The sequence below is a fragment of the Zootoca vivipara genome, chromosome 5, assembly GCF_965207765.1.
Source record: "Zootoca vivipara chromosome 5, rZooViv2.hap1.1, whole genome shotgun sequence".
NCBI classification, from domain to species: Eukaryota; Metazoa; Chordata; class Lepidosauria; order Squamata; family Lacertidae; genus Zootoca; species Zootoca vivipara.
In genome coordinates, this window is record NC_142588.1 from 42,663,032 (window position 1) to 42,682,251 (window position 19,220).

General features: G+C 40.9%; 1 protein-coding gene across 1 annotated transcript; it reads right to left on the reverse strand.

The window, feature by feature from the left end:
• Window positions 1-987: 987 nt before the first annotated feature.
• Window positions 988-19,202, reverse strand: ACADSB (acyl-CoA dehydrogenase short/branched chain). The gene is made up of 11 exons (XM_035138454.3): window positions 18,886-19,202; window positions 14,311-14,470; window positions 13,796-13,896; window positions 12,804-13,010; window positions 11,879-12,049; window positions 9,228-9,353; window positions 8,618-8,710; window positions 7,230-7,319; window positions 6,135-6,272; window positions 5,586-5,685; window positions 988-4,454 (listed from the first exon to the last, which is right to left on the reverse strand). The coding sequence occupies exons 1-11, from the start codon at window positions 18,934-18,936 to the stop codon at window positions 4,384-4,386; spliced, it is 1,308 nt and encodes a 435-aa protein (XP_034994345.2). The 5' UTR covers window positions 18,937-19,202; the 3' UTR covers window positions 988-4,383.
• Between the last annotated feature and the right edge of the window lie 18 nt (window positions 19,203-19,220).

The following is a 19,220-nucleotide window of genomic DNA, read 5'->3' on the forward strand; positions in this document are numbered from 1 at the left end:
TAACAGAATTTGTCACCACCAAGAGCAGATAAGCCCACATCTACTGCTAAGTCAACTAGACATGAATTAACCTTATAGGAATAATTGATACAGAAGACTTTGCTTCTGGGTGAAAGCAAGTCAGACCAGATGGCCTCCAGAAAATTTGTAAGTTTATGCAATTGCCTAGTGAGATACAAGGTTCTAGCTTAGTGGTCTGTTGAGCACATGCTTTGCATGCAGATATAATCACCGGCACCTGCAGGTAGGGCTGGGAAGGACCCCTTCCTGAATTCCCCGGAGAGCTACTGGCAGGCAGTGTGGAAAGGAAGTACAGTACTGAGATAGACAGACTAATGGGCCGACTCAGTTTAAACCAGCTTCCTATGTGAGAGATGGAGGAGGGGAGCACACTTTGTCTCTCCCCTTCCCAACCCCGGAAGAAAAAAAGAGCAAGCCAGCTGCGTTTTGGTCCTAATGAAAAACTGAAGCCTAACAGCAAGAAAAGACATAATGAATGAACACTTCACTACATAAAAAGTCAACTCGCTCTGGTGCCAAAGAGGACTTACTGTTAACCTTAAAAAAAGGAAAGGCATACATTTAATTATTTCTACACTGGCAGGCTTTTTTGGCACACTTTCCCACATCTTTCTCCCTCCAGTATCTTCAATGTGACAGTGATTTAGGCATTTATTATTATTTTTTAAAAAATGGCCTGTATGGAAGAGCTCCTATGCCCTCTACTGTATAGATTTGGATATGTTCAGCCTGTTTACTGGTAGATGGATGTCCCTCTAGTGGCTGGCTTAAGAGGAGGAAAAGGTAAGCAATCACACTCGAAACTAAAAAGTCAAGATTGACTCCAGTGCATCATTCTTGCTTATGCAATACCTTTTACAAACCATCCCATGAGGGGGAAACATGGGAATGCTACATTCAAATAGGTTGCCAATGCAATTTGCTTCCCCTGCCCCATAAATAGACAACTTTAGGGTGAGGAAAATGTATGCATCTGAAAATATTTTATTCCAAGTAAGTTGCTAGAGGCAATTTGCCACCCAATTTCAAAACCAACGTAGAACCAACTTAACAAGTCCAAAATGACAAAACTGCCAAAAGAACACTCCTAATGGATTTACTTTGTTATAATCATACATGCACCTGAGAAGAGTCAGCATTATTTGTGAATAAACAGGACGTACAGAACCATCTAAATGCCATAGCCAAGTCCATTTCCATTATTGCTTAGCTTCTCATTCTGAACCAAGATCACAAATGTATCCTTGTTGTTCAGCTGGTTTAGTCTTTGTGTTAACATTACTCATAATCCGTTTTCTTGACTGTGACAGAATTTTTTTAAAAAAGCTTTTGGGATGCCTTTAAGGATACCTTGATGCCAAAGAAAGAAAGAAAGAAAGAAAGAAAGAGCAGAGAAGAAACTAAGAGAATCCCATATGTGTGTTCTTGTCCAGGTGCAGAAAGCGATCTTGTATGAATTGTGCTTGCATTTGCAAAAACCTTCCAATGTCAGCCTATGAAAAAATTAGGAAAGCAAAAGAACAGCAAGAGATAGCAATGTGTGCCAGAGAAGAAAGAAGAGAAAGAGACAGTGAGAAAGGCATCTAGGCCTTACTGTGCCACACTAGATCATGCATCAAGTACTATCTCCATGGAATGTAGTTGTGGGGTAGATGGATAGACAGCACACACCACAGTCAGAAGACATTATCATATGCTTTGTTAATTGAGAAGATGTTGTGTGTATGGCATTCATCAACCACAAACTTATTTTACAGTTTTATTCCACTTTCACTTAGTAGATGCATTTGCATTTAATCACTTTTATAGCCACTTTGTGGGGTGTACAATCATGGTAGAAGACATACAAAAATATTTGTAACAATGCACGCAGTAAGCGTGCTGTACAAAAATACTTCATGTTAGAGATGCTCTTTATACAAACTGTGCCTTTAACTTGAAATATTCACCAAGGGTTTTAGAAGGAATCGGATTCCGATCAGCTGCATACAGCCCAAAGCAGATATAATAAACACACAGTTCAAAGTGATAAAAACTTGTATGCTAGATGCTTAATGCAAAAGCCATTTCAAGTTAGGGTTGTAACATTCCCCCCTTGCTGAAAGTGGATTTCTGCTTTTTAAAAGCTGCCTCCTAGCGAGAATTTAAAGAAAGCTTTCCCAGGCATGAGTTGTTATAAGGAAAGGAAAGTTCTGCCTGCTGAATCTCTGACTGACATGCAGATGTTAAAAGACCCAGAGCCCCTCAAGAAAAGAAAGAGGCAAATGCAGGCACTGTAACAGATATACTGTATAGCAAAAGCAGAGGCATGAACAGTATGTTGAATCAAGTACGGTAGCTGGACAGTTTTCATGAGCAGCTTTGTACATCGTATAAATGGACTATGTGGCTATACTTGTTCTAAACCCACGAAGGGAGTCCAAATGTAACAAGGACAAGCTTTCCATATTTTTTAATACAGCTAGATTGATTGAAGGCACAGTGGGGACATTGTCACCGAAATGGTATAGCCAATTACTGCCAGATTAAAGAGTAATGCTACCACTTATTACTGGGGCTGCAATGTTTTGTCAATCAGATTACTCCATCTGAAACATTTTAATAAATTTTAAAGATGGCTCTATTAAACTTGCAGATCGTTGCAATTATTTTTTTAATACAAGCATTTCTTTAAAAAAAGAATACAGGCAGCACTCCCAGGCTGCAGAGGGAAGGCACATGAGGCCACCACTTGGTTGAAGCCAAGTAGGTCTGGGTCTGGCTGGTGCCTGGAGAGGAAACTGCCTGGAAACCACATGAAACCATAAGATAAGAAAGGTGGGAAATAAATGAATCATCGAAGAGAAAGATCACATCTTCTGTCACACAGAGGAGAATGCCTCTTCTAAGATGGCAGAAACAACCAAAAATTCAACTTGTGCCTGCTGGATTTCTGGTCTCCTCTTTTTGGGGGTGCCTTTTAATGTGTTGCGCTTCTTCCAAAATGTGTGCATTACCTAACACAAAGTAGGCTTCCTCCCCACCCCCATCATCCACTTCAGAACATTGCTTATTCTGGAGGTGGCTGGAGCCTGAGGATGGATGGCGGCTAACAGATTGAGGTTGAATCCTGACAAGACAGAAGTACTGTTTGTGGGGGACATGAGGTGGGCAGGTGTGGAGGACTCCCTGGTCCTGAATGGGGTAACTGTGCCCCTGAAGGACCAGGTGTGCAACCTGGGAGTCATTTTGGACTCACAGCTGTCCATGGAGGCGCAGGTCAATTCTGTGTCCAGGGCAGCTGTCTATCAGCTCCGTCTGGGATGCAGGCTGAGACCCTATCTGCCTGCAGACTGTCTTGCCAGAGTGGTGCATGCTCTAGTTATCTCCCGCTTGGACTACTGCAATGTGCTCTACGTGGGGCTACCTTTGAAAGTGACCTGGAAACTAAACTAATCCAGAATGCGGCAGCTAGACTGGTGACTGGGAGCGGCTGCCAAGACCACATAACACTGGTCTTGAAAGACCTACATTGGCTCCCAGTACATTTCCGGGCACAATTCAAAGTGTTGATGCTGATCTTTAAAGCCCTAAACGGCTTCGATCTGGTATACCTGAAGGAGCATCTCCACCCCCATCGTTCTGCCCGGGTTCCCTCGCTGCGAGAAGCCAAGTTACAGGGAACCTGGCAGAGGGCCTTCTCGGTAGTGGCACCCGCCCCGTGGAATGCCCTCCCACCAGATGTCAAAGAGAAAAACAACTACCAGACTTTTAGAAGACACCTGAAGGCAGCCCTGTTTAGGGAAGCTTTTAATGCTTAATGGATTATTGTGTTTTAGTATTCTGTTGGAAGCCGCCCAGAGTGTTTAGGCCATGTTTTCAAGCACCTACCATTGATACTTGTGTAGTTCACCGACATCTATGGGTTGTAGGGTATTTTTTAGTGTAACTTCATTACAGCTCCCATGTGATCAGGGCCATCACACTTGTGTGAATAGAATTTCAGAGATTTCTTGGATACGTTCTTTTTCAGTTTATATATTTTTGTGTTGGATCTTGATAGGCAGGTGCAAAAGTTCAAAGAGCCCACATGGAAAAGCAGAGAAGCCTTGATAGCCCAGAATCAACTGAAGTTACCAGTTCTACAAACCCCAATGTGTAGATACAGAAGAAGGCTGATTTCAACACCCAGTATCATTATGTAGTTGGGAAAATTAGTTATTATGGTACATTACTGAAGTGTAACAGTCTAGCCACTTATGCTGCAGTCTTGTACATATTTAAAAGTACCACAATTTTTCTTATTTTGTCTTAGAAATTGGACATGAAGAGATAACCCATGATTCTGACAGGTACTGCAGCGGTAATTAAATCTCTTGAATTTCAGTATTCTTGAGCAATGCATTTTGCAATTGTGTTCAGCTGGATATTTGAGGTTCCTTCATATATGGTACCTAAAACAAACCATCAGGGTGGGGGAATAAATGAAGCAATGATATAAGCAGTGATAAAGAGTGATTTAAACGTGTTTTGGTAAACATTAGATATGAGGAAAAGATACGTAACACAGGCAGAGCGAAAAAGATCCAATAATGCAGCCTCAAGTTCTACAGCTGGAGTATTTTTTATGATCAGTGCAGTATGTTAAACAATTTAATAGAAACTTTGAATGTGGCATGGTTTTATTACAAAGGAAGATGCAAGGGCAAGCTCACAAAAGTTATGGATTGACTCCAGCGGTGACCGTGTGGTCGTGGAGCAGACTTCCGTTTGCAGAACAGGACTTTGGCTCTCTCTCCCTTTTTTCTGCAGCCACCCACAAAACCGCTCTGAGGGACTGGGGGGTCCCTCCAGTGCAGATTTGGGAGGCATGTGGGGGCTGTAGGAGGGAGGAATAAGAAGTCCTGTTGTGCAAGCAGAAGTCTACTCACGAATGTTCGATTCCACCCTATAACTTGTATGTGTTAAGTAGGTATCGCTTTCATATCCTCTTGCACAAATTTTAATAGAGTCGGTCCATTATGGCAGGCTGCAGATCAGTGACTGATGAGACTGTGATATTGACAGAGATTTGTACAGCCTAGCATAGATAGGGCTGGTCATCATTTTGCTGAAGAAAGCACAATGCATTTCCTAACAGAAATTAGTCCCTATATCTTCCACATCCAGAGGCATGAGGCCTGCTTTTCAGTCATGCAATTCTGAGCAGCTAAGGATTGGAAGCGAATAATATAGCCGCATGGTGGGGCAGGTAGCAAGGATTTGCCTATGCAGCTGTATGCGAAGAGACTATCAGATCTACATTCTGCATAATGAACAAGCTAAGGTATCTAATCAGTTTGCCTGTGAGTAGTATCTTAAGCTGGGACAGTGAAGAGGGTCAGGAACCTGGTGTGGCTAAGAATGTAGATCAAAACTAGAGAAACAATCAGACTTCCAGATTCTTATAGACTTGCCACTCAATATCCACATCAGGAGATGGAGAATGGCAAAACTGCTTTGTCGATAACTTTCAAACTCAAACTAGATAAAAAAATGCTAAGTTTTCATTTTCAACAGATGATCTATAAGGAACTGCTACTTACCAATCTTGCAATCCCTGTAATATTTTTCAATAGGATAATCTTTTGTGAAGCCAACTCCGCCCATCCATTCAATACATTTACTTGTTGTTAGAGTAGCAACCTGCAAAAAACACATGAAGCATGCTGTGACTTTGCTCGATTCAAATCAATACTATCCTGACCGTGAAAATACTGACATCAGGTTGGTGCCACGTAGAATGTTTTAATCAGGTATTTGGCTTATTGCTGATTTTAATAATTTTAAAAATGTTTAAAATGCTGTTTTTAATGGGCGATTTTCTTGTTTCGTTCTTTTTGTAAGCCACTTTGCGGTTCCATTACAATCCAGCGATATATTTATCTTGTTCAAAGTGTGTATATGATTGTTTTATGTAGGCAAATGTTTTAATTGTATTTAAAGGCAATTGTTCCATATATGTTTTTATTGCAAACTGCTTCAGGATGTCTCATGATAAGCTATCTGTAAATTAAAGAAAATAATAATATAAAGCCGCAGTTCAATTATGTTGAAAAAGAAAAGGCAAAAAAAGAACCTCAAATACAGCTTACCTCCGCTGCATAATACTTGGCCATGCTTGACTCTTTTATGAATGGCCTTCCGCTTTCTGCAAGTCGAGCTGCATTGTAGGTTAACAATCTTGCAGCTTCTATCTGTACAGCCACTTGAGCAATCTGATGTTGCATTCCCTTGAAAGAAACAAGTTCCAAGTAAAACTAAACTTGCATGAGAAAATCACCCTCCCTTCCCCAGCTGTCAAGTATAATGCTCAGTTCTTGATCCGATGAGTGACTGATTTATCAATTCTTTGCTTGTTTACTCAAGTGTAAATAGAACCATATTCATTTCCAGGTAAGGAATGAAGTCTAAAGTGCCAAAAGAGCAAGCCAAAAAGCAAGGGGAAAATCATTACTATAGATATCGTTTTATAAACACATCCTATGGCAACTACAGTGAAATAAAAGGTAAAGGGGCCCCTGACCATCAGGTCCAATTGTGTCCAACCCTATCGGGGTGCGGCGCTCATCTCGCGTTATTGGCCAAGGGAACTGATGTACAGCTTCCAGGTCATGTGGCCAGCATGACAAAGCTACTTCTGGCGAACCAGAGCAGCACATGGAAATGCTGTTTACCTTCCCCTATTTATCTATTTGCACTTTGACGTGCTTTCAAACTGCTAGGTTGGCAGGAGCAGGGACCGAACAATGAGAGCTCACCCCGTTGCGGGGATTCGAACTGCCGACCTTCTGATTGGCAAGCCCTAGGCTCTGTGGTTTAACCCATAATAATGCAAATATTACAGTAGTTAACCAAATTGTAGCTTGAGTGATAAATTACAAATGAGCTTTTAAACAATTCTACCATGATGCAAGAAATAACTGCATCATGGTAGAATTGTGTAAAAATTCGTAGCTGGAGGAGTTCTCACTCAAGTTATAGAAAGTTATGCCGCACAGATAGTCAGAAATGTATTACTACTTAAAATGTTTTCTTCATATTTACTACTGACAGGTAGTCCTTCAAACAAAACGTGGCAGTGGTTAAGAAGTTATAATACTGTGGCCTACAAAATATCAGCTGTGATAAAGCATTTCTTTTCTTTTCTTTGTTTTTAGACCCATTTTACAGAATGCAATCATCGCTACCTGAAAATCAAATATGATTTTTCCAAATTGGGACCTCTCCTTTGTATATCGGATGGTGTGGTCAAAACATCCTTGTGCTAATCCCAACATCTGTGAATGAACAACAACGTAAAGCAAATGTTACTAATATGGTTGGAAAAGTGTCACAGTCCTCTTTTAAAGGGCAAGACAAGCTTTGTGACAATTGCCAGGAGTGAGTTTGGTTGTTAGGGGCCCATAATCAACCACAGGATTGGAGAGATTTTGTATTCCCCCAGCAAACCTTGTTATATGCAGAATTCAAAAGGCAGTGAAAGAAGCTAGAAGTCAGGTATTTCTAAGAACACCTCACCGTCACTTTCATTTTACTCATTTAATTTTCAATGCCCCATCACACAGCATAATAATACCTAGTCAGTCGCCCGCAGTCCATTTCACTGCTTAATATGGAAAGTGATAATCTAACAACATTAATGTGTAATGCCTTGATAAGGTTACTTACTTTTTAATACTGTTCTCCCAAACTTAATAGCTCAGGTTTTTTTTTCATAATATGCTAATTAAATTATAAATTAAAACCAGCTTTTTTATAGGGGGGAGAGGAAGGGAACCTGGGTTTTTGCTCATGACATCTCTCTTTACTTCAAGATGTTGGAACAAAGTATTTAGTTAAGATACTCTTGGTGTGAGTGACGCAGGGGAACTTCTAACAAAGAGACTGAAACCTAGTCACTGTGGCTAAAATTCAAAGAACTATGCAACTACTTCCATGTGCCCAAGGACACATGGAAGAGCATTACAAAGCATTTCTGAAACCAAGGGGTTATTCAAATCAGCTTGAGGTATCACATGGAAACCTCTTGTTCAAAGGGGGGGGAGGCAAAACATCCCATTGGGCATGCCCAGTAATTGTTGGGTCCGAGCCTATGTGCTTAAAGAATGTTAAGCTGTGATGAGGTGCACTTTATTTCTCCAAGACAAAGGAAGGACTAGGAGCATGTAGGTAGGGAATTATGCAATCCAGCAGCCAGTTCCTAATCTCTTTAACTACAGTCGTGGAAGACTCTTCAGCCATAATCAGGCTTTCAACCCCTCACATGATTACAGCTGGCTGAAGGGGAAGCGTGTGGCCCCACATTCTCTGCTACGTTCTGAAGGGCCCAATCCTGCTGCAAATCATATAATGGGGGGGAGGGAGTCATAGGTTTCAAGTATACAAACCTTCAGCCACAGTGTCTGGACAGTGGTGGCTCTCCTGATTCAGGTAATTGTAACTTGATGACACTTAAAAGGGCTTTTGTTACAATTCTGCAACATCCTTTTTGAGATCAGGACTGGTGGGGGTCAGTCAAAACTGTATACACTCTGCGTTATGCCTGCAAAACTTAAGTAATTATAGTGATACTTACCTGTGCAGCTATTCCTATCCTTCCTGTATTGAGCATTCCAATGGCATACTTATAGCCCTGCCCAACCTGCCCAAGCACGTTGGTCACAGGAACCTGAGGAATTAAGCAAAATCAATTAATTGCTAATAGCCCTTTACTTCCATCTCCACATTTATTCATTTAAAAAATACAGACCACCTTTCAAACATAAATGCTTCCCAAAGCAGTTTACAAAAACGCACACAAACAAAGCAACAAACCACAATACAACTTCAAAACCGGCAACCTCACTATGCTGCATCCAGGCAACTGCAGAGCCAAACATGTATTTTACATTCGGTTACGAGGAACATAAAAAAGCAAACTACTGTACAGTATGGCTTTGGGTTGACAAAAGTATTGTAAATTTGGATCAATCATAAATCAACAGGTCGTGTGTGATTCAAATCTAAATTTGCTATACTGTATTTCTAAAAGTTTTTTTTTAAAGCCAACCTCCTGCGAGTAATGCACCATTCATCTTCCAAACTCATGCTAATTTATGCAACTGTATCGCACTGAGCTGTTCATACTGAGCTACGGCATTGCAGCAACTTAGCCAAATTCCACAGCTTTAAAAGGACTACTGCACCTTCACATTTTCGAATGTTACAGGACATGTAGATGTGGCTCTGATTCCCAGTTTATCCTCCTTCTTTCCTATGTGTAGGCCCTCTGTATTACGGTCTACTATGAAACAGGTAATTCCTCTATAGCCCTAGGAAGGAAAGACATACGGAAAATTAACTGTGCCGATATTAAGGATGGGGTGGAAATTCGATTCAGTTCACATTTAAAGGCAGTTCTACCTAATTCTATTCTAATTCTATTCACATTTAAAGGTAGTTCTACCTAATTCTATTAGGTGGCACTGTGGGTTAAACCACAGAGCCTAGGGCTTGCCGATCAGAAGGTTGGCAGTTCAAATCCCCACGACGGGGTGAGCTCCCATTGCTCGGTCCCAGCTCCTGCCAACCTAGCAGTTCGAAAGCACGTCAAAGTGCAAGTAGATAAATAGGTACCGCTACAGCGGGAAAGTAAACGGTGTTTCCATGTGTTGCTCTGGTTCGCCCGAAGCGGCTTTGTCATGCTGGCCACATGACCTGGAAGCTGTACGCCGGCTCCCTTGACCAATAACACAAGATGAGCGTCGCAACCCCAGAGTCGGTCACGACTGGACCTAATGGTCAGGGGTCTCTTTACCTTTACCTAATTCTCACATTCTGAAAATGCAGCAATCCTTTGAAATCTGCACTTCTCTGATTTTTGCAGGGCAGTTTTCCAACCAAGTAATGTAAGGTTAAGATTGCATGAAAATGCATATATTAGTAAAAACACAGAACAAAAAACTCATTATATTAGGTAGCGTTCCAAACCAAAAAGGGCACAATACAATAAAATGCTAACAAATGTTTGTGAGTACCTTTAAAAAAAATTAGGAAACTTATGTAGAACTATGGAGAACCCAACTTAATACTGGAAAAACGAGAAGCTGCGAGAAACCAGAATTCACCCATCCAAGGCTGACCTTGGATGACCAGTCTTTCCTTTTCAATATGCCATTTAAGTGAAGATCTTTATCCCAATCTGTGTCTGTATTAGATCTGAAATTATTTCTATTTACAGATTTAGTTTTATACATGGATTTGTTTTTATTGTAAACGCTTTTAACTGTGAAATTGACTGCAGTGGTACCTTGGTTGTCGAACTTAATCCGTTCTTGAAACTGTTCAAAAAACAAGGCGCAGCTTCTGATTGGCTGCAGGAGCAAGTCAGGCGTTCAGCATCTGAAGAACGTTCGCAAACTGGAACGCTTACTCCTGGGTTTGCAGCGTTCGGGAGCAGATTTGTTTGGGAGCCAAACTGTTGCTCTCAACTTACAGCTTTTTATTTTAGTTCATGTGTGTATGCTGTTGTTCCTCTTCCCACCCCCCAGAAATGAAAATCAAGGTAGCTAATAATATACCAAAATGAATAAAAAATATCCTGGAAATTCCTAGAGTATGAATATTTCAGTAAGTAAGTTGCTAACAATTAATGGAACAGGTAGGTAGCCGTGTTGGCTGCCATAGTTGAAACAAAATAAAAAAATTCCTTCCAGTAGCACCTTAGAGACCAACTAAGTTTGTCATTGGTATGAGCTTTCGGGTATCTGAAGAAGTGTGCATGCACACAAAAGCTCATACCAATGACAAACTTAATTGGTTTCTAAGGTGCTACTGGAAAGATTTTTTAATTTTGTTTCAATTAATGGAACAATCCGTCACCGCAACCTCTAAGCAGACGCAAGCGTAAAGTAGCAACCATGCAAGATACCAAGAGCTTGAGCACTAATCTTCTTGGCACTCAAGCTGTAATTATTTTTAAAACTCAAAGACACATAACTGCATGCTATGTATTAAGCATACAGTGGACCCTCTGGATACGAATGTAATTCGTTCGGGGGTCCGTACGTACCCCGAAAAATCCGCAAGTAGAGGCGCCGCTTCTGCGCTTCCGGGTTTACCGCGCTCGCAACCCGAAAGGTACGCTACCTGAAGGTAACACAACCCAAGGGTCCACTGTAATGCGTGATTTGTCCTTTGTCACTCACTATTAAAAGGTAAAGGACCCCTGGACGGTTAAGTCCAGTCAAAGGTGACTATGGGGTTGCGGCGCTCATCTCGCTTTCAGGCTGAGGGAGCCGGCGTTTGTCCACAGGCAGCTTTCCGGGTCATGTGGCCAGCATGACTAAACCGATTCTGGTGCAACAAAACACTGTGACGGAAACCAGAGCACACGGAAACGCCATTTACCTTCCCGTTGCAGCGGTCCCTGTTTAACTACTTCCACTGGTGTGCTTTTGAACTGCTAGGTTGGCAGGGCAATGGGAGCTCACCCTGTTGTGGGGATTCAAACCACTGACCTTCTGATCGGCAAGCCCAAGAGGCTCAGTGGTTTAGACCACAGCACCATCCGCACCTTTACCTTTTTACTCACTAATATGGATACTCCAGTCCAGACAGGACTTCTCAGATGCAAATAGGGTAAGGAAAACACTAGGGCAAGGCAGCAGGGATCGGGGGGGGGAGAGGGGGGGTTCCTAAATTTCCAAAGCAACAGAATAAATCCCCTAAATTGAGGATACAGGAAGAAAAAGGTAGACTGCCAGTATAAACAAGGTAGAAGTCTAGTTTATACCTTGTAATTAATCTTGATGCAGTGCCTTAGTAAAATCAAGCAATAACTCTTTTAGCTACTTACTGCGGAAGGGTTGGCATTTGCCATCACCAAAAACACTCCTGCATGCTCAGCAAAGCTAATCCACATCTTTGACCCACTGATGATATAGTAGTCCCCCTTCTTTTCAGCACGAGTCTTCAAGGAAAATGCATCACTGCCAGAACCAGGCTCCGAAAGGCAGAAGCTGCCAATCTATCATTTTAAAATAAAGTCAAGTCACTAGATACATTCACTCTGCAAACATTTTGAAAACATAGGTACAGCAAAGTAATCAAGTAAGAAAGCATTATTTTTCAACCAGTGGCATATTTAATCCACAAGACAAGTATTTACACAATATAGTGTCTCTTAATATTTTCGCACCACTCCAATTAAAAAAAACACCCAACCCTTTCTTGGATGGCACTGGTTGGAAAACAAAGAAGGGCTGTTACTACTTATTGTTTTAATCAGAGCAAACAGTTTCCTAGAATTCCACATTCTCATTCATCCTGAACAAAGTCACACGTCTACCGTTGTACAGCAGTGCTATGGAGGAAAGGGGGAACAGCTGCTGCAATAACAGTGACACTGTTATGTTGTGCATTGGCAGTGAGAAATATACAAAAAGCTCTGTCACGGGCCAGTTTAGTGGCCTCTTTAAGGGTGATGAAAATTAAGAGTTTAGCTCCAAAAACTTGAATGATTTCGCTGTAAACATCTCTTTTACCCAACCTAAGACTCACAGGAGTCAATGAGACACAAATATGCCTAAACTCAACTGGTTTAGTTTAACTAGGGCTAGGCTGTGGATGGAGCATCCTATGCATGCTTACTTGAGAGTAAGTTTCAGTAAATTGGTGGAACTTACTCCTAAATAAATCTACATAGGTTTCTGCAGTTTGTTCCTTAAGGTGGAAATTCTGCAAATGCATACTTAACTTATGTGCCAATATGCTTCACCTACTATGTCTTTTGCCAGTCTAGGCAAATAGGTTTGCTTTTGTTCTTCTGTGCCGTACGTCGTAAACAATTTATTGGTTAAGGTATTCTGGAGTTCACACATAAGCGCTACAGATGGATCAACCTTGGCCAACTCCTCAACCACCAGAATATTGGAAAAAAAAGAAAACCCAGTTCCTCCATATTTGGGATCAAGATCAATACCCATCAACTGAAAAAGAAAGAGCAAGCTATTGTTAGGAGTGGGTGGAGAAACCTTATGAATTCTGACTTCTACTCAACTTCCATAATCTTTGCTAGAAAAAAAAGAGTATTCTACTAAGGCCCAATCCAGAGAAGGCCCAATGAATTTTAACGAACATGACTCATTTCAATTAGTTTCAATGGGTCTACTCCGAGTAAAATTTAGCTGAATACCACTTATTGATTCCGAAAGGAATTTTCATGTGTACCCTCCTATAATCACAGCCTCCCACTGAACTCTAAGGAAATGTTCACAAGGTTTGGCTATCAGCATGCTCAAGTTTGAGATCCAATACTGTGATCCTACAGATTTGTTTGTGCTGTTGTACTCCTGAAACAGCAAATTGGAATCAGAGTGGCATAATACTAACACATAATTGTTACTTGTGCCTCTCAGATTAATCAAAATGCCCCAAAGTGCAATCCTAACCATGCTCACTCAGAAGCAACCATGTCCACTCATTTGGGCTTGCTCCCATGTAAGTGGGGTCAGGATGTAACCTTAGTCACCAAATGTTTCCCCCTGAAATCTACCTCCAATGAAACAACCGCATAAATTTTCTATCTGCTAAGAATTAGAAAAGCTACAAATATTTACAGAAAAACAGAATGAAAGCTAGCAGTCAGCAGACCATTTTTCAATTATATCATTCATCCTTTTGCTCATAATGTTATAAATGTATACGTACAGTACTCAGTGTGCAAAGGGAAGAAGTTACATATTGCATTAAAAACACCAAAATATGTACAAACCCCTTGTTCAAATAGGCCTTGTAGAATAGAATCGTCCATTTTTGCATCAGCATCCATTTTCTGTACTAATGGTAGAACTCGCTCATGAGCAAACTTTTTCACTATAAGGAAGAAAAGATATAAAGAATCTCATTGTTGGCCTTAAGTTGCAGTGAAGCCAGAAATTTAACAGATATAAAATTCACAAATGTAGGTAAGATAGCACTAGTGGTTACAGTTAGATTTAGGTCTTTTGATTGAAGTTTACCATGGTGTAGTGGGGGAAAGGTAATAGTATTTATCCCCTCTGCCTAGAATGTAACACAGAATTGTGTACATAGACTTAAACCGACATTTAATTCTTCAAAACATCTTTTTGAAAATGAGCTAACAATTTATGTGGTGGGGGCGAATTTCTTGCTTATGGAAGTGATTCATTCTCTTCAGTGCATTATTATAAATCACATGCCATGTAGAAAATAATTGATTTAGTCATGGCAGACTTTGCCCATAGTGATTGAATTCAAATACATTACCCGTTTCTTTGATCATGATCTCCTCTTCTGTAAATGTCTGAAGTGGAGCACAGGTTACTCCCTCACTGGCTAGGTTTGGTAAAGCCTCAGATTTGGAAGATTTAAAGGAACTGGGTTGCCTCATGCAAAAGTTTATGCATGGAAGCATATTCCATCTCAGCTGTGGACAAAACATATTTTAAGAAGGAGAGAACAATATTACTAGAGAAAATAATATTAACCTGAAGCTACAAATAAGATAGGGGCGTGGGTAGCGCTGTGGTCTAAACCACAGAGCCTAGGGCTTGCCGATTAGGTCAGTGGTTTGAATCCTCGCGACAGGTTGAGCTCCGGTTGCTCGGTCCCTGCTCCTGCCAACTTAGCAGTTCGAAAGCACGTCAAAGTACAAGTAGATAAATAGGTACCGCTACAGCGGGAAGGTAAACGGCATTTCCGTGTGCTGCTCTGGTTCTCCAGAAGCGGCTTAGTCATGCTGGCCACATGACCCGGAAGCTGTACGCCGGCTCCCTCGGCCAGTAAAGCGAGATGAGCGCCGCAATCCCAGTCATCCGTGACTGGACCGAATGGTCACGGCCAGGGTGGATTTGATTTAAATCAAACTGATTTAAATCACGATTTAAATCACGATTTAAATCACTAGTCAGTAAGGCTTGATTTAAATCATAGTTGATTTAAATCATAAAGACTAATTCTTGCTGGTATAACATTATTATGCAAGTAGATGAAGATTTTTAGAATAACAACTTTTCATATTAGTTTTTTTATCCCCAGTTTAATAGGTTAATCATTCATATTTGGACAACTTTACTGTTGTACTTAGGAAGGAGAAAAATAATCATTACCTTAATAATAACAATTTAAATAGATTTATTCAACTGAAACAATAACATTTCAGCAAATGTTATTTGCTTAAACAAACATCCATGTTTGTTAACTAATTTGGCTAAACAAAAACAAAATATATATATTTTAAGAAACTTAGACTGTCAGCCCAGTCTACACATGAAAAACTTAAATACTGTCCAAACAATCAGAAAAATATTGTTTCTATTCTATTCACTGAACTTCTTGAAACTTAGCACTGAAGGGGTTGCTTCTGTATTCATAGGTTTGTAGAACAATAGGATTAAGGTCTTTTTCTCAACTCTGTTCATGTTATAACATTTTTGCTGTGAAGAAGAGGCATGTGATCTCTGTTGAGTCAAATTCAGTTTTGAGAACTGCAAAAGTAAACCAAGCACCTGTGATAATATCTTGTAGGCAGAGAAACTGCCCAATAATCTTACAAAAACCTCTGGAAGAGGTGAATGGATTAATGGAATTTATTTACCCCCAAAATTAAACATATACAGTACAACCTTATACTACATAATTAAAAAAACTAATCTTTATTTCATGATGGAATAACCTTTGGATGGTAATATGTTTTCCTCAAAAAGCATTTTATTTAAAAAAAATCCAATTTAAATCAAAAAAATCGATTTAAATCAAAAAAATCCGATTTAAATCAAAAAAATCCGATTTTTTTGATTTTTTTAAAAAAATCATTGATTTTTATCCACCCTGGTCACGGCTCCCTTTACCTTTACCTTACAAATAAGATACAGTATATCCATGAAATCTCTATCATGCTACAGAAAGCAAGGGCAGACTCTGACCAAGGTGACTAATGAGCACATCACTAGACTTGGATTGTGCGCAAGGATGGATATTATAATTTGGGGTACTGGGGAAAGAAACTATGCTCCCAAGTGAACAAAAGTATCCTACAAGATACTTCAGAATATAAACAGGATGAAAGTCAGCCATGTATCAGGAACAGTGCCTTCCTGAAGTTTTGGGTTCCAATTCCCATCAGCCCCAACTAGCAAAGCCACGGTCAGGGGTGGTGGGAATGTGCAATAAAGTATCTGGATTGCACCATGTTGGCTACCACTGCAATACAGTATGCCCTTGACTTATGTGGGGGTTGCTACAGGTGTTGTGGAAGTTGTCTCTGTCGATCATGTTAGATCTTTTGAGTCACACATACAGATTATCATTTGCTTTGCTTTAGTAATCAACTGGTGAGCATGCACAAGAACAACTTCAAGATCGCATATGGTGAGACAACATTTGCATAGTCCAAGACTGTAAATTCTGATTTTCATTCTTTGTTTTATGCAATCTTATTTCTCTGGCTTTGTTGCTGAGAACACAAGTAAGACGCCTCCCCCCCCCCTAATGTTAAGAACACTTAGGAGAGACACCTTTCAACAGAAAACTGTTTAGGATTATCGTGCAACAATCCTTTGACTTGCTTAGATCTAACAGCATATGTGCTTAAATTTAACATTGAAACAGACCAAACTTAATTTCAGGCAGAACAGAGTGAAAGGTCATTTCCATTTTGTTAAGGTAACTTCAGCCTCTTTGAAAAAACTAGATTATAAAGAATCTACACAGATTTTTGTTTAGTTGCTCTGTAAAGTGACATGCAGAGTGAAGGTGCTATATAAAACTACAATAACTATAATATAAAAGGGCTTAGTACTGGAGCCTAGTGGCCTGATTTATGTTGTTAGGTCCTATGCAGATTTAAACACATTGGACACATTCAGATTCAATGCAAATGGTTTGTTTAGTTTAACTGTGGCTTGCTTATACATGCAAACCTGTTTCGGTGGGCTTAGATATGGGCAAAGTACACAGGATTGGGTTTTAAGTTGCAAGTCAACCCACCTTCATGTTAAACAATTTCTTGCTGACAGGCAAGTAGACCAAGATTGCTCTCACTTTATAAAAAGAGGCAACTTCCTGTTAAGCTATCTTCCACTATAAAATTTACAATGGGCAATATACATGAACATTTGCAAATAGCTCCTGAATTATGTAGAAAGTTCACACTCCAGGGTTAGGCACTTGAAAGGGGTCAGCACACATAAAATAAGTAAATACCCAAAAACAATACATACTTCTGTACTGCAGAATCTCACACAAAACTCAGTAGATGACTACTATGTTTGAAATAATAATAGTTTTCTACAATAGGGAAGGCCAGCCTTTCTACATTAAAGTACCTAATGTAACAGTTGCATAGATGGGGTTTTTAGCATACATAGCTTTTCAGAGCACAGTAACATCAGAAGCTATTACTGTAAAAATAAATAAACAAACCCCTCCCTATTGTTAAAGGCACAAACTCCTAATGTTAAAAAGCTGGTTCATCCCTGTTCTGGGTAACAAACAAGCTGAATCGCCACACTTTTCTTTACAGTATACAATATGCAGATGGCTGAGCAAATCACTAGTGAGAAACCTTAGCAATTGGTGAGATATTGTTGGACCAATGGACTTGCCCTTTTTCTATCCCTGTTTTAGCAGGCTAATATTGAAAGCTCATGTTGCAATAGATTAACTAGTCTTATGTACCAGTGGAGTTCTGCTTGACCTCTTCTGGATCCAATCTTTTTGTGAACAGACACCAACTAAAAATACCAATGTGTCTACATTTGTAACAGACATGTAATTTTTTAAAGAGATTAGAACCACAGTCTACCATTTTTTATGAAGTGAGTTAGGAGAAAACACTACTGAAGTGTTCTCTTTTCAAAAATACTGAAATATGGGCTACCAAGTTTTCTTGTTCATTCTTACAATAAAGGACCTACATGAATGAAGTTGTATTTCCCAAGCCAGTCTTGAACAGCTAGTAGTGCTGGACTTAGAGCTTCATAGTAGTTCCCTCTTTAGTTGGCAATGTGTATTAATTTTCTTCAGAAGGTAGTAAGTCAGGCCTGATGCACCGACTTGGGGGGGGGGGCATCCTGCTAATTCTACACTTCTATCTCATAGTGCTGCCCTGATTATCACTGAAAGGACCATGCTTAGTTACACCCAGCTTTGCAGCAGTTACCGGTATATGCATTTTCATTCAGAAGTCAGTCAGTGTTCAGTGGAGCGGAAACCTTTATGTTTAGAACTGTTGCGTTAGGATTATTATTATTACTGGCACATCTTAACAAAGGGTATGCAAATTTAGCCTACTCTACAGAGTGAAAAGGGGTGTGGGGTGAAGGAGAGATCACCTCACGGCTCCCCTGCGCACTAACACACCCTTTATCCATTTCTAAAGAGAGAGTGAGAGGTGCCAGAACTCAGCAGCATCTTGAAATCACGTTCTGGGAACTGTTCCTCCTAAATCCCAAAACGCATGGAGACCGTTATGCACCCACGCCCTCTTGTCCAAGAACAGTTTAACCACCTTTCCCCGTGCATCCTCCTGAAATTCAACAAGGGAACCTTTCTCTGTGACTGGATTTGTTCTTGGACACAGCTCACCTGTACAGGTGAGGTTTACAAAGGACTCCCTCTCTTACCAGGGACCAGACTATCTTGCACATCTGGACTACGCCCCTCTTCTCGCACTGGAGGTAGCTTTCCGACTCGAGATGCCGGGATTGGAACCTGCGACCATCTGCTTGCAAAGCAGCCGATCGACCCGCTCACCTACAGCCTCCACCTGCAGCTGCGTCCTGGATCTGAAAACAGCCCCTCCCCCCAGGTGAGCCCCTGGAAAAGAACGGCGACATTTACCTTCCCGCAGCGCCTGAGCGAAGACAGAGCCCCTGCCGCCGCCGCCGCCATCCCGTCTGCCGCCGCAGCTTCTCTCTCCGAAGGCTGAGCGGACACCGAACTTGCTGGAGGAACCCAAAGAGGGAACTTCTGCCCACCTTTACGGAAAGCCTGCCGCGCAACGCACTTCTGGCTCCCAATGGAACCCTCCTCCTCCTCCTGAGGGACGGGAGTGTTTAGAAGCGCCTCGACTCTTGTTCCCCAACTCCCCGCCCCCGATCCGGAGCAGCGTCGCTTTCATTTTTACAGGCGTTTGCGCATCCCCTTCGTTCTCGCCCCCGCACATTAAAGGAGGG